This window comes from Limanda limanda, chromosome 21 (assembly GCF_963576545.1).
Source record: "Limanda limanda chromosome 21, fLimLim1.1, whole genome shotgun sequence".
NCBI lineage: Eukaryota > Metazoa > Chordata > Actinopteri > Pleuronectiformes > Pleuronectidae > Limanda > Limanda limanda.
In genome coordinates this window covers 3,815,907-3,832,186 of record NC_083656.1, presented here as the reverse complement: position 1 = coordinate 3,832,186, position 16,280 = coordinate 3,815,907, and the positions used below count along the sequence as shown (strand labels likewise).

The window sequence follows — 16,280 nt, the reverse complement described above, 5'->3', positions numbered from 1 at the left end:
GAGTCAGGGTTTATGACCTGTAGTGCATCAAGCCAGCAGGACGCAATCCAGACGCTCTGGCTTCACTTTAGTGGAGCTGTGAGGTCGTCTATCTTTATATTCAGTCTATACTTGTTAGTGGGATCAATCAATTGTTGGTTTCGTGACTCCTGTGTCTGCTCAGTGTTTGATTTTCCGTTTCGTACAGTCATCTGCTCGCTCTTCATTTGACTTTACAAAAAACCAACATCCTCCCACTTGTAGTCTCACATCACAGAATCTCTGCCTCTCGTTCTCCAACATGGAAACAACCTGCGCCACCGCCTTTCTCTCAGTTTGAGTTTATCTGTCTTAAAAGACACATTAAACGGGCGGAAAATCCATTTACACAAAACGCTAAATATCTCTGTGTCCACCCAGAACACACAGGGCTCATGAGTCTGTGTGGGTGGAGGCCTGCAGAGAGAAAACAGGATGGAGAGAACCACTCTTTAGATGAGTAGATGTGTCTGTGTGTGTGTGTGTGTGTGTGTGTGTGTGTGTGTGTGTGTGTGTGTGTGTGTGTGTGTGTGTGTGTGTGTTCCCCTCAAGCCTGATTAAGCTGTAGCTGCTTCTCCCCACCCACCACTGAGAGTCTCGATCCCATGAACACGGGATGAAGAGTTCAGGGAGTGGAAATAAAAACTTGTTTCGGTGATGAAAAGCTCACGAGAAGGAAATCGAGATGTATTATAAGATAAGATCAAACTTTATTGATCCAAAGACCGAAGTCGACGTAGACAAGAGGAAACAAAAAAACACAGAAAGGCAATAGAATCCAATTAAAGAATTAAATTAGAAGATACAGAATATGTACATAATATATACCTTTAACTACAGAAATAGTTTGTATGAAATCATATTGAGTAAACATGGGTGATTGACCGAGCATGTAAAACTGTATTTGTCCATAAGAAAAAGGAGATACTGGGATATGTGAATATTAGAATGGTTATACGTATATAGACAGAGTATAGCATACTGTATGGATGTATTTCACCATGGTGAACTAAAAACTATTTATTTCATATAGTACAATTATAGAAAGTTGTATGTAAGTGTTTCAAAACCATATTTACAAGGTGCTGTACAAAACCAGATAAAAACAGGAAATAAGCAGAAGGACTAGTCCGAGTGACCTGAGCAGTATTTTACTTTTCATTCCTGATGGTTGGTTGTAAGAGTCTTAATTTAAAAACATCTCCACCTCCAGCTGCTGAAGGAGAAGATTGAGTTTGAGTAAAACACAGAGGACACTCAGCGGCTGTTTCCAAAGTCTAGAAATTCTCTTTCAATCTCACTCACAGTCAGTTTCAGTTTCTCATCTCTGAACGACGGCCAGCGGTTGCAACAAACACGCAAAAGCAAAACACTTTAACCATGTTGCCTCTTTTCACTCCACCCTCGTGTTCCTGGTGGAGGCCGAGCTCCGATCCGAGGCGTCAGCAAACCTCAGCAGAGACTCACAGCCATGAGGTCGGAGGTGCAGCATAAATTACAGGCCTGCTTTTCTATCGTTCTCTCCCTCTCTCTCTCACGCTCTCGCACATTAACATACACTCCCCTCTCTCTCCTGACACACACATTTTCTCACACTCGTGCGCACAGCTGCTGAACAGCTGTCTGATCCATGAGGGGAGAGAGAGAGAGAGAGAGAGAGAGAGAGAGAGAGAGGCAGTAATCTGGTCGCCTACGCCTCTGATATGTATCTAACAAACACACACACACACTGTCTGGCTCCTTTAAATTGCCCACACACACACACACACAGTGAAACTTTTACCAACTGATAAAACAACCTCAGAACTTTTTGTTCTTTCGTCTTGAGGGTCTCAACAAACACATGAAGATAAAAGAATAAAGGATCTTTGACCTTTTCTCCTTTACGCTTCGAAAAGCTTTAATTCTTCACAGGAATAGTTTGACAAAATGAGAAATTCGATTTTTCCTTTTGCATTTTGAAGTTATACAAATAATCGTATCGACAAGTGACACATTTATCTGCTGTGGCTGTAGCGTGATCAGGTTACCTGAAGTACGACATAGTCTCTAACACTAGCCAATGTCTGTAGCATATATTGCTAATAACATGAAGAAATATTACATAACAATTGCAGATTAAAATTATGTTTAATTACATGTGTTAATGTTGAATATGAAGTTACAGCTAGTAGTTTGTTAGCTTTTTTCAAAAAGTTGAATCGGGGAAACAGCTAGCCTGGTTCTGTCCTAGAACTTCTTTTGTAAATTAAAAACAAATATTCGTAAAAACAGATTGCGGTTTCTGTTCGGCTGAGCTAAGCTAACAAACTACTAGCAGCCATTTCATATATTCGAGTTGAGACACGATTGTCGTATCGATCTTCCACCCATATGTCGCTTATTTTACAAAACGTCAACCTCCTCCTTTAAAAGGCCTGTGTCTTTCTTCATGCGACTCCCAGGGTGCATCATATCTTCCAAAAAGAGGTTTGTCAGAACTCACAGGGAGTCAAGGGCCACATACGAGGAACAATGCGAGCACATTTTCTCCCCGAGGAGAGAGAGAGGACAATAAGAAGCTTTGTGGGAGAAAGGAGAAGAGGCTGCTTGCGAGTCCGAATCAGTCTCATACGACGTTACACAGCTCAGCTCTGTTCCTACGGCAGGAAGCCGCTCTCAGACATGTGACACCTCCACATGGCGACTAATGGCCAATTATTTATGACCCCAAAGACGTCTGGGGTTCAGTGATGAGCTTTTAGACAAATTCAATACTTTCAGAATCATTGTTCAGCTGGAACATGAATAAACACTTGACACAGGGTGGAAAGTCATTTTTAACATTTTGACTAAACATGTTTTGGGTTATGATCTATAATTAGTCATTGATACGAATCAAAACCTCAGTATGAATGTATTCTATTACTCCAAACTGAGATGAGATAAGATGAAAACACAATACATAAGTAAACATACAATATATGGAAATATAAATAATTCATACTTTGTAAACACAGACACTGAATTGAAGTACAGCCCATTTTATAGTGTTTTGATATACTGTGATAATAACCCAGCATAATATTGAATTATTGGACTGACAAATTTTATATGCGTCATATATATAAGATCAATAAATAAAGAAGATAAAAAGACAGAAGTATTGTGCAGGATGATGATTTCACACAATCTGGAAACACCAATGTTCTCATTAATGTTTTATAAGTGATCGAAAAACAGGAGCGTTTCCAGGGACTTTAGGGACCCCCGGCAAAAGGAACCTGGGGGTCCCCCGGGCAAACCCACCCACACCCCCCTCCCAAGAAACTCATGATAGCAAACCACATCATTCCAATCTGCAAAATAATAAACAGAAGTTAGACTGTGCAGACACATAAATAATAGTAACGTTTAAGTGCAAACCTCCATCACACACACACGTGTAGACGATGGAGTCTTCAACCAAACGTCTACAATTCAGAAGCTGTCGGCAGAGAGATAGCGGCGAGGGGCCTTGTCGGGGGGGTTTCCAACCACGGGCCCCGTTATAATCTCCTCTACGAAGCCAATCATAGAATTTAAGGGGGTTCTCATTAAATTGTCATGGGTTTGGACGAACGCAATCAGCTGTTATCAGGGCCTCCTCTCAGCCGGGGGCTCCAGGCAATCGCCTGCTTCGCCTGCTGTGTCGAAACCCCCCCATAAAGAGTGAATAGCATTGAGCATTAATGAAGCCGTTAATTGCAGATTACCGATCGGTCTAATCAGCCACATGTGGATATACGAGGCCTTTAATCTACAATCATGTGTCGTAACTTATAAACTGATCATGAGGTTTCAATGTAAAATCTATAGCTGTCAGTAAATAGACGTGTTGTGTAACATTAGTACTTAAATAGAACTACAATGAATTGTACTTGAGTAAATGTACTCAGTTATCTGTGTACCAGGCAGTCGTCTTTGCCTCTGAGCAGAATCTGGTCCATTCCAGATATTTGTCAGATCGGGGGGGAAGATTATTGATGCTGCTCAGCTTGAGGCCCCCGACAGGAGGACTCAGCACTGCCTGTCTGAAAATCCCCTTTGACAGAACTAATGTTTCAAAGCTCTTATACTCATACTCAAAAAGATATAACTTCCAAAAACACATCTATATCTAATTTATTTGACAAAAATTACTCCTTTTTCTGTGGATGTATTCGGTGTTCTACTTTCTTCTTCCTTGTGATATGTTGTTTTATGTATTTTCTTTATAAATCAGATTTACTAATTGTTGAGTTTATCATTCTCTTCCCATAAAGAAGAATTTAAACCCACGACCTTCACCCAGGAGCAGAAATTAGTCTTTAAACGTAAATTAATTAATGTGACATTTATCTTGATAAACATTTTCTGCTGATATGTTTTTTCTCATATCTCCTACTCTTACTTCTTCTCACCGTCCAAATAAATACAATTGAATAAGTAGTTAAGACCTGAACGTCGTCAGTAACGAACCACTTTTATAGAATGAATTTAACAGGACGACATTGTTGCTTCTAGAAGCTTCTAAATCATTTTTCGTCTGTAAGACAAACAGAGTGATTACTGTGCTGTCTCCCACAGAGGCCTCTCCACAGGCCCGGGCGCTGTCAGGTACAGCTGACTCCACCTGCTACTGGTGTGTGAGCACGAGAGGTTAGACACACAACAACAAAACCCTATTCCCTCAACTTCCTGTTAGTGCAGGAAGCAACTTAACTCAATAAACGGAACCGCATGATTTCTGAGACACGCTTTAATTCACCTACAGTACCTTCAATTCTGGACAGATTACATTCAAGAATATCAAAAGGAGACGTCCAACGAGTGGATTCCCTCACGAGCCCGGAGCGCACGTGGTAATGCATCGGGACATACAGTACATACCTCTGTTAAAAATCTACCAGCACATATTAGAAATGCAAACATTATAGATTACCAAGTACAGCAGTGTAACGAATCCTCTATAACATGTGCATAACCTAACACATGAACACAGGGCTGAGCTATTTACATTTGATCCCAAAAAAAATGTAGTTCCTCATAATCTTTTTTTTATACATATTAACATGTACAGTAATATTCTTTATAGGGGAGAGTTGAAACCGTTTTCTCAAACTTCCTTAAAATCACACACACACACTGGTTGTTGTTTTCAAAGCACTCTACGGCTACTTCACCATAAATAAAACAGTTACAAAAATATACCTCACTTCAAACAGAGCAGGAAACGCGCTTACAGCCGATGTGGAATGATAAAAAGAAAAGAAAACTGACGGAATGACACGGAGATGGAGATTGGAGGGTGGAGGTGTGTGATGGGGGGGGGTTGAGCTGGTTTCCAGGACAGCGGGCGAAACAGTTAAGAGAAGAAGCTGGAATTCCAATGAAAGAGCGTTTTAACGGGAATGTTTGAGGTTGTGACGGGCTGCGGACGGAGACTGGGATTGGCCGGGACACTGGTGGTGACGTAGGTGGACTGCGGAGGAGCAGCGGGGGTGGACTTCCTGGCATGGGCCCCTCCGGCAGCCCCCCCACCACCACCACCACCTCTCCTCTTTCTAGAGACCAGTAGAGCATGATGTGTTGGGATTGGTAAAAACAGTGATAGAGGAATGCAGGGGGTGAAACTCCAAGTCCATGTTGGATTAGTAGTGTGTTTACATTCACAGGTATATCCCATCGTACTAAGGCTCAGGAGTGTGTGTGTGTGTGTGTGTGTGTGTGTGTGTCTGTGTTTGTGTGTGCTGCTGCTGTCGTTTCCTCCTGAGGAGCAGAAGACTAGAAGCTACTTTTTCTTGGAGTTGACGCTCTTGCAGACCCAGTTCATCCCCTCCTGGAAGTGGAAGAACAACATGGTGAGAGGAAGCGAATAAAGACGATCACAAAAAGAAAAGGGGAGAGAACAGGGAACGGGTGGACTCACTTGAATCCCCTCCCCGGTGAGGGCGGAGCAGGACTGGATCTGCCACATGCGGTCGCGGATGGTGTGCAGGTTGAGACCCTCTGCGATCTCCGAGGCCGGGGCGGCGGTCAGCAGATCCTGTTTGTTTGCAAAGATGAGAACAGGAACGCCGCTCAACTTCTCTTCATCCAGCAACTCAGCCAGCTCCTGTAACACACACACACATTACTGTTGGTTACACACAAAGACACAAACACACTCAAGACTTCAGCGCCGCTTTAGTAAAAAAACAAATATGAAGAATTGACTCTTGTGAGACCTAATCTTAAAATAATATGTCTTGACCACAGACTTTAAATAAAGATGGACGACGTGAATTCCTCAACAATAAAAATAACAGATAGGACCCCACATGTCAATTGAAAGGACTTAGAATAAATATGAACCAGTACCAACCTGACCGGTTTCCTCGAACCTCTTCCTGTCTGCGCTGTCGATGACATAGATCTGAAACAAAATGGAGGTTCTTCCCGTTAGCATCTTCAGCAGCTCCTCTGTGCTCATGTTTAAATAAGTCCCCGAGGCTGAGCAGATTAAAAATGGAGAGCAAACCTTCAATAAAGTGAAACACAGCGTCTCTGCTGTGTGAAAGTCCACTCACCAACACATCAGTGTTTTCAAAGTAGTTTCTCCAGTACGGCCTGATCTTCCTCTGGCCTCCAATGTCCCAGACATTCAGCTTAAAACCCTGAGACTGGACGCTCTTGATGTTGAATCCCTGGAGAGAAACACAAAAGAGCATCAGACAAGGAAACTCAAGGTAATTTTTAGTCCTTCTGCAGAGGAGCCTCTCAACCTTGTTTTACTCTACAACAAGTGGCAGACAGGTGCAAAAGCTCAGGGCAGTATGGAGGAGGTGTGGGATCGTCGGTCTAGAATTGAATCTGCTACATGACAACGAGCCCAAACAAACAGCCGGAGACGTGAAGATCTGTCTCCAGGGACAAGAACAACAAGGAGTCCAGGCCCCTGAAGAGCACTAGTCTCTGGTGGAGTCTGTGTCACATGAAGTGGCTGAGGCCTCTTGTTCAGACCTGGAATCAACATCCATCCAGAGTGGCTACGACAAACAGACACCCGGGTGCGGACCCAGGAATTGTTGTCTTTCTTCAATATTTGTCATGATTCATGGATCCAGAAAACAAATCTGTCCACAAAACACTTTTGGAGTTTCAGAGGTAAACAGCGTTGAGGATAAAATCCAAATCAAATGAAGTAAATGGCGACCAAGTCTTCAAACGTAAAAAAGAACCCAACAGAATAAAAACACAACATGCATCTATCCTGCTACTGTGGTGTCATCCGAGTGTCCGTAGGCCTCGTTCAAACGTTCAAATTAGCCTCAAAACAAGGTAATTTTCAGCCTAGATGTTCGTTGTTATCCTCCTCGGAGCCAGTTCACAAGCTAAAGGCTGAAAACACGCTGTACACGACCTTGTTTTGAATTTGATTCCATCCCCATTGACTTCAATTAGATTAGAGTCGGCTGTTTGTTTACCCCTGAAACTCCAGAAGTGTTTTGTGGAATCAGACACGTCACCCATCCTGCATCACAGTTTAGTGATTAGTTTCCTTAAAGTTGAATCTCATCATCCTGCTGTGACCTGTCCTCTCTTGGGTGGGGGGGATGGTTGGGGGGGTGGGGTGGTGGTCTCCTCACCTGTGTGGGGGTGATGTGGCTGATGTCCTCGGACGCCAGCTGTTTCAGCAGGGTGGTCTTCCCTCCGTTGTCCAGCCCCAGCAGCAGTATCCTCACCTCCTGGTCCGGTGTGCTCTTTAGCTTCCGCAGGATGGACAGCAATCCCTGGAGACAAGGGGGGGGAGGAGAGAGAGGGAGAGAGAGAGAGTGAGGGTGGGGGGGCACCAGTACACAAACAAACCTCCCAGTACAGCCTCCTCTCCTCGCCACACTGGCTCTGGGTGATGGGTAAAGCTCCTGGCTAACGATGCTAACTATGCTAGCAGCCCGTCCCATCATCTGTTGCTGCTCACTAATGAGAGCTCAACACAGCTAGCGTGCTAATGCTAATCCCCCCCTCCCTCCCTCCCTCCCCTCATGATAACGGACGACGCAGCTTCTTCTGCAGCTTCGCGACAAACTTGCGCACGAATTATTCATCGGTGAAACTTGCGCAGCGGACGTGAGAGTCGGTCTTGGTCCATGTTGTCGCCGCGGGGGGGACAGCGGAACAGCCGGGACGGACGGAGACTCACCATCTTGTAGCTTCTCTCCTGGAGACGCCGCCGAGGGTTACTAAGGGGAGTGACGTCACACGCAGGAATACGTACAAATCTCGATCCCGTGATGCGTTCACGCACTGTCGGACAACAGGGGAACAGCAGGAAGAAAGCCCCAATTTCAATAAAGCTATTTCTTCTTGCTAAATATTCATAAACAAATTAAATGTGAAAATTAAGGTAACGATAAAACAATAATCATTGTTGTGCGTAGCTCTAACTTCAGGTGGCGTTCACTCATTTTCCGATTTTTTCCCCAACACCACATGAACGCACCCTAAGCGAAGATGCAACGTGAGGGGGGGGGTAGCTAACAGCTAGCCGCATGCTAAGTGTGTCTCAATAAAACCTGCGCGTTACATTTTGTATTTATTTACTGTGGCTGCGTTACTTTTAGTTACTGCTCATAATAAATATCCTTCATTTCTGAACGAGACTTCGAAACCAGGCCATGGTACCAGGGAGCTAGTGGGCTAGCTAGTTAGCATGAGGGCTAGCAGGAGGTAACTCGACACAACATTGAGTTCAAGTCAGTGTGTGTGTCTGAGTGTGACCCTGTCCCTGTGTGTGGGAGTGTGTGTGTGTGTGTGTTCACCGGCAGTAGGGGGGTGGTGGCAGCCCCGGCCTGTGATTGGACGAGGACCTGCCACGTGTGCACATGTCTCCACTGTGCCCTGAGCCTCCATGATCATTTCGGGTGAGACTGTGACAGCTCCTGCTCTGCGGAGGCGTCTCTCAGGTAAGATCCAGCTGTGATCCAGCTGTGGTGTGGAGCTGCAGCCTCCGTGTGTCTGTCTCCTCTTCCTCCTCTTCCTCTTCTCTCCTGCTCCTCCACGGGACCACTGGTAAACCCTTGCAGATGTTGCATCACTCTACTGGGACGTCTGCACTCCTCTGTCTCTCATGACACTCTCTCCAGCTCGCCCCAGTCTGTCCACACATGTGTTTCTGCTACATGTGATCTGACGTGTTTTCTGCACACACACACACACACAAACACACACACACACACACACACACAAACACACACACACGACCTCGACAACAACAAGCTCGGTTATTAGTTGCATAGATGGGATCACATGTGAGCTGCTGAGCTCTGGCTTGCAGATCCAGTTTGTCCACCTCAGAAAGTCTTTGAGCTGTGCACTACAAAAGTACACAACTTGTACTTTGAGTATTTTCCATATATGTCTACTCAACATAACTCTCTTAACGGCAATACTCATTCTGTCTGTGCTATACAATGGTTCATGTGCAACCAGTACACTGTACATACTACTTTTCTTTCCATTTATATGTTTTATGTCTTTACATGTAAGTACGGTGGCTGAGAGAGCTCAACTCACTGCAAATTGCAAAAAGTCACAACACGACATGAACTTTGAGTATTTTCTTTATAAATCTACTCCACCACTATTTACATTTCTCATATCTATAAATACTCTTCTCTTACCCAGCTCCTGTTGACTGACAGCTGGTGTCCGTGGTCACCTGACACACAAACATGTGAACATACCAAACACATGTGAGAGCTGAGACTATTTTGTTTAGTAGTTGATTTGACAACAGCCAAGATAAGAGACAACACAAACAAATTTCTGTTTACGCACCAAATTATATCAGCTTCTTCCCCAAACACACAATATCCCTTCCACCAAGTTTTGTGGAAATCCATTTAACAATTTCCCCACTTTTTACTCAAAATAACGAATCTGTTGGTGAAGTCTTTCGTTCAAAGTCTAATGACCTAGTTTCTCCAAAGGGAGATTCCTCCTGTGCAGCCTGCCAGCTCCAGTTTTAGCTGATTTTCTTATCAACATTTTGTGCAAGAGTCTCTTTGAAGATTGATCCATGATCCCCACCAGTTCTTCAGGCCTTTCCCCAAACAAACAATCCAGTTCAAACCAGGCTGATCCTCCAGAGAGCACTGATACACTCCTCTCCCCATGTGGCCTTTTATTTACTGAAGATTACACAGGGCAGTGTTGTTTTGCTGGGAGATTTCTCTTTTCACATAATTCTTGCAGCAAATGATTAGTAATGGAATGTTGAAGATGAACAGAGTGATGTTTTGAGCTGCGGTCAGCAGGTTGTAGTTCCTCCCGATGCAGAGTAAGAAGCAAAATGCCTCGGCTGCAAAAAACACAGAATGACGACGTGTGGAACCATTTACCAGCAGGTGGTCAATGATTTCTAGTGGAAATTTAGCCCGAGATATTTTTTTAGGCAGGAGTTTATGTTTGTCTAGAGATATGATGGGTTTGAACCCAAGGGGGCATGTGAGGAAACAGCATATTTACAACAGCTTGGGAGGCGGCTACAGCCAAAGAACTTGGTGTGATGCACAACATAGAAAACTAGAAGGGCACTCAGTGGAGCACGTACCTGCGCCAAGGCCCAACAGTCCCCTTAAATTCAATCAAGCTGCTCTTAACCGCTCATACTAAAATAAATCAGCCCCATGAGCCTTTTTTCATTAAGATTCACAAATTATTCCATGGGACAAGTGTGAGAATGTCAAAAGAAAAACATCCTATTGTAAAAGAAAGAGGAAAGTTGCATCTCTGGGACTCTGTGGCTCCAGGTATTCACATATGTTTCCTTCAAAGCCCCCCCATAGACACAATTTGGAGTTAAAGGGTAAAGGAACCTGAGTAACAATCTGTAAATGTTACATCAGCTCAGTTGAGGCCTCGCTGGTTTTATCAAGAACGAATTCCAACATGAACCAGACATTTAATTCATGCATTTCCTGTGAATTGGTAAAGACTTGAGGTGCAGCCGAGGTCTCCTGTTGTATCATATCTTTATTTTTAAATTCAGTTTGTTACATTAACCTCCTCCTCCTTCTTTCTCCAGGCTTCAGCTGCAGAGTGTAAGTTCTTTATGCATTAGGTCTGGGACTCTTTTCTTTCCACCACGATGGCTTCGAGCTCCTTCAACATCGACGCTCCTCGATGGGATCAGTCCACATTTATGGGCCGACTGAAATACTTCTTCAACGTCACCGACTGTCGAACCGCTCTGCTACCTGACTCGCAATTGGACGAAGCAAAAGCTCTAGTAGAAAGCTGCAGGTACGAAACAAGAAAGGAAACAGAAACTATAACTTCTGTGTTTCAGCAACAGTTCATTTGAAAGTTATGCGGAGAAACAAAGGCCAAAGTCTTTTAGTGATGAGAATAGGGCTGCAAAATTCCGGGAATATTCAAAGTTGGAAACTTTCCATGGGAATTAACGGGAACTAACGGGAATATACGGGAATTAACAGGAATAAACTGGAAATGTTGTGGGTAATTTATACTAACTGGATTTACCTTGTCATATACAGACATAAATATAAACATTTTGTTTTGTCATAGGCTGATTTTTTTTTCAAAATTCCAGAGCAAAATATCCCATGGAAAGTTTCCGGAGACTTTCCGCCCCTTTGCAACCCTAGATGAGATCCACTGCCTGTGTCAAAAGCTCTATGTGCAAGTGACATGGTTTGAGAAAAAAAAGCATAATGACACAAATCAGTATTTGGATCTCTAGGCAGAAGCACAAAAAGGGCACACGGTATATACAATATGTTTATGCCCTTCCCCTCCCCCAAATCCGTTGTGTGCATTTCAGCTGTGTCTCCCTGCAAGTTTGAACACGAAACAAATAGTCAAAACTCAAAAGAGGCTTCAAAAGAATGTGTGTGCAGGCCTCTGACTGCGTGGAAATGTCTACTTCATTCTATGGTAGTGAGTGTGTTCCACTGTGTGATGCTCTGCAGGGCAGGATCCGTCCCTCCCGGCACGAGTGAGGAGCAGCTCCACTTTGCTAAGAAGCTGTACGACTCGGCCTTCCACCCAGACACAGGAGACCGCATGAACATCATCGGCCGCATGTCCTTCCAGGTGCCCGGAGGCATGGCCATCACCGGCTGCATGCTGCAGTTCTACAGGTAGTGAGGAGGAGCAAACAGGACGAGCGGCTTTTTAACCCATAAAGGAAACTGTCATGGTCTCATAACTCTGTGTTTCCAGGACAGTTCCTGCCGTGGTGTTCTGGCAGTGGGTGAATCAGTCTTTTAACGCTCTGGTCAACTACACCAACCGCAACGCTGCCTCCCCAACCACTCCCAAGTAAGTTCCTGTAAACTCCACTAACACTCGTCATGTGGAGGGTCTCAAATCCAACACGATGATCCACATTCCAACAGGAACCTCCCTCTGGACTGGAGGAGGACTGACATAAAAACAACACAATTACACTGTTGGTCGATCTTACACAGAAGTCTGCATGCCACTTAATATGAACAAGTGAATTAAATCTCATCTGGATATGACAAGTGTAAATCATTAAGGCGTTAACCAACTATTTGGAGAAGAGATACGTCCGTTTCAAACGATTAAACGATTAATACATCCACTCAAGGGCAGACTCAAGAGTTTCTGACAATAACAACCTGGTGACCGTGGAGGAAGTTGTGATTATGTACGTCTGAAGAAAGATTGTAAACGACTTTTGTCTCTGAGGCCGTTTAATACATCATGTGAAGTAACATCTATCCAATGGTCGTCTCGCTTCAACCATTGTCTTCCCTTGATGATGAGTGTTTACCAGCTGCTGTCCTGTGTGTCTCAGGCAGATTGGAGTCGCCTACATCACAGCGACCAGCACAGCGTTGGCAACAGCAGTCGGACTCAACCTCTACACAAAGGTACAGACCCCCACTCACTGTTTCCTGCACCTGCACAGGATTCACTGAGAGCTTTGTGTTTTCAACGAGTCATTCTTCATGTTTGATTATCGCCAAACTCGTCAGGATGGTTAGAAACGGTTAATTGAGCAGCTGTGTTTCCGGTAACTCAACATCAACTTATTTATTTCTTCTAGTCCTTTCAACCCCATCTCATCATCTTCCTCAGTGGTTGAATGCAACAGGAGCAGTAATATATATAAGATACATTTGGAGAATATACAAGTGGTTTATTAGTCACATGATAGTTGGATGATTCTTTCTGTGCAGTGAAGAAGAAAATGAAATGTGGTGTAAGGCCCCAGTTCCAGCTTGTAAGACTTTGAGTTCAGGTTGTTTTCAAACCCATTTTATAGAGATTGTCAGTAACATGTGTTACAGTCCTCATCAGTGATGGAGTTTGATCAGTTGTCATGGTGATGGCTCAGTGCGACCAAGGCAACAGAAGCCATGCTGTGTCACTCCAAATGTCCTTTCACCAAATCTGACTGTTATCACACTGTTATTGTGTTACACCTGCTGTAGTATCACAACGGGACGGATGTTTTCAGCACCCTACTTGTCTTCTACATTGAGGCCTGTGTCTTTAACACCTGCCCTATTTATCGTTTCTCTTCCTCCTGCAGAAAGCTCCTCCTCTCGTGGCTCGCTGGGTTCCCTTTGCAGCGGTGGCAGCAGCCAACTGTGTTAATGTTCCTATGATGAGGCAACAGTGAGTCCTGCTGTGTTTCTCTTTGAACTCCTAAAAGAAATGTATGTGGAGCGGGCGGGGGGGGGGGGTGTTACTGTGGCTCGTATTGTGCAGATTTAATTTGTGAAATCAAAGTGTCTTTTCCAGCGGAGAAGCCACAAACACAGCATTACATTTCCTGCGTTGGATGATAAATGAAGTGTTCATGCTGCATTACTGGTATTAACATAGTGGTGAGACGTGTCTCGCTTTTAGGGCTGTAATAAAATATGTGTGGAGGCCAAATGTGAATATAATGTCTATAAAATATAAGTTTAAATGCAAATATATGCGTAATCTGTTTCTATCCATGCAAGCAGCATGTCATTGTCTAACAATGTGGCTCCATGGGTGGCAAGAGACACACAACATCACTGTTCAATATCATTTCTCTCTCCTTCTCAGGGAGTTTCTGAATGGCATCGCTGTCACAGATGAAGATGGGAACAAACTGGGCCAGTCTACAGTCAGCACCCCCGACACACCTTCACACACACTGTCATTTATTTGTGTGAATTAGAGTGTAGCTGTTTTTTATATATAATTCACAATATGCTTCATCTCCTGTGTAGAAAGCTGCAACAAAAGGCATCACGCAGGTGGTCATCTCTCGGATCACCATGGCTGCACCAGGAATGAGTATGTAGAGAAGTTTTATTTTATAAATACGTCACTGAATCATCCTCTCTTAATGTGTTTCTCTTTTCTTCTGTCAGTTATTCTCCCCATCATCATGCAGAGGATGGAAAAGTACAAGTTCATGCAGGTGAGACCTTTGTGTTCACTGCCTTCCCCCCCCTTAAACTCCTCATCACGATTGTTTGTATCTGTTCTCAACTCTTCTTCTTCTGTCTTTTCACAGAGAATCACGTATCTCCACGGACCAATTCAAGTGACGCTGGTGGGCGCGTTGTAAGTACAAGAGGTTTCAAGGTTCACAGGATCTTTAATGTCCTCTGAGACTTTCAAGGCAGAAAAAATTAACTTCTTTATTCTCTGTTTTTAAAGTTTAATCTTCATGGTGCCGGCTGCCTGCTCCCTGTTTCCTCAGAGATGGTAATGAACCCGTTTCTGTACTTTCACCTGCTGACACGTAAACTGTAGCTTCAGCCTTTTTCTGACATGACCTGCGGGTAAAAGCCGGAGAATCGACTACAGTGTTTTCACGCATGCACAACTCATGTGTGTCTGGGAAAATGAAGATTAGATAATTGTCTGGTTGAGTGAATTTGTGATTTAGTTTGAAAATAAGACGTGAAGCAATGTGGAAGATTCTCCTCTGAATATAATCTTGTATTTATAAATTCTGATTTTGATATCTGATAGGGTGCAGTTACCTAGAAATGCTCTTAAAGCGTGTTGAAGAAAAGAACTTCACTATCTGAGAAAATCGTGTTCTCCTTAGCGATGATTGGTCTGTTTAGTCTGCGTAAGCAAAGAAACCAGCATTTGTTTGTGTAATCAAACTGATTCTGACCACGCTTCTCTTCTTCCTCTTCTCCTTCTCATGCTTCATCACCACCTCTCTCTCTCACAGCTCCATGGCCGTGTCCAAGCTGGAGCCGGAGCTGAGAGACTCCATCGTGTCCCAATACGGAGACAAAGTACAACGAGTCTACTTCAACAAAGGCCTCTGAGGCTGAGAGCGCTGATCACAGTTAACTACACACAAGACCGGATAAATGCTGTTTGTGTTTATGTCATTTGTCTTCAGTTTTATTAAATGACGCCGATTAGTTTCCATGTCCTCAAACCGGTGCTAATCTGTGGGATTTGGGATCAATCCTGTCTTTTTTCAGAGCCTTAATGATTTCTGTTTTCTTACATTACACATGACGGATGTGTGGGGCACAGTGAACTTCTGTCCAGAAACCAAATGATCTCATCCTCTCAGGAACAGCACATTGCTTTTCCAGATTAAAATCTCTCTGTTGGTTACTACTCGTCTGTAGTTGTTTTCTTTGCCTGTTCAGTGTCCTCTTCTCTTCCTGCCGACCCTCCTCTACAGTCTGTGCCTTCCACAAAGTTGCAGAAGCAACAATGCTGCTGGACTTTGTCCTCTCAGCTTTACTGGTGAACCAGAGCAATTCCTCTATGCATAGATGTATAGTCTGGAGTGGTCATGATTTAAGGTGGATGCTGCCCTCTGCTGACTTGTTTGTCATTTTGGCCTAATTTCACCAAATTTTTATGCAAATAATTAAAAATGTTATTATTAAAGCAAACTGACAAAGAATTATTTGCTTAATTATATGTTCGGTTTCAGTGGTGTTAAATTCCTTCGATGACTCTGTAATCAAATGTACTATATTAAGTACAATGGTGAAGAAGTTTTCTGGTTTTGAAAGATAGACTTGTCTGTTAACAATAAAAACGTTTTTGAAGAGCTGTGTTAATTGTTTAGCTGTAGAAATTTAGGAAAATGCACAATCTGATCTGGATCTTTTGCTGTAACATTTACATAACAGTGGTTCATCATATACATGTACCAGAGTTAGTCTTTCTTCTGCAGTCCCAGGCAGATTGATGTTAAAGAGAAAACAGACAAACAGTGAACAAACACACAACAAACTTACATCTGTAGATAT

At 43.5% G+C, this 16,280-nt stretch overlaps 2 protein-coding genes across 2 annotated transcripts; one reads left to right on the top strand and one right to left on the bottom strand.

The window, feature by feature from the left end:
• Positions 1–4,761: 4,761 nt before the first annotated feature.
• Positions 4,762–8,297, bottom strand: arl3b (ADP ribosylation factor like GTPase 3b). The gene is made up of 6 exons (XM_061094576.1): positions 8,201–8,297; positions 7,647–7,790; positions 6,588–6,704; positions 6,383–6,433; positions 5,948–6,133; positions 4,762–5,857 (listed from the first exon to the last, which is right to left on the bottom strand). Exons 1-6 carry the CDS (start codon positions 8,201–8,203, stop codon positions 5,810–5,812), a joined length of 549 nt encoding a protein of 182 aa, XP_060950559.1. The 5' UTR covers positions 8,204–8,297; the 3' UTR covers positions 4,762–5,809.
• Positions 8,298–8,876: 579 nt separating this feature from the next.
• sfxn2 (sideroflexin 2) lies at positions 8,877–15,630 on the top strand. Its single transcript, XM_061094575.1, has 12 exons — positions 8,877–8,963; positions 11,087–11,304; positions 11,994–12,164; positions 12,247–12,345; positions 12,848–12,923; positions 13,589–13,674; positions 14,098–14,158; positions 14,265–14,331; positions 14,409–14,458; positions 14,555–14,604; positions 14,701–14,748; positions 15,230–15,630. The coding sequence occupies exons 2-12, from the start codon at positions 11,150–11,152 to the stop codon at positions 15,327–15,329; spliced, it is 963 nt and encodes a 320-aa protein (XP_060950558.1). The 5' UTR covers positions 8,877–8,963; positions 11,087–11,149; the 3' UTR covers positions 15,330–15,630.
• The last annotated feature ends 650 nt before the right edge of the window (positions 15,631–16,280 follow it).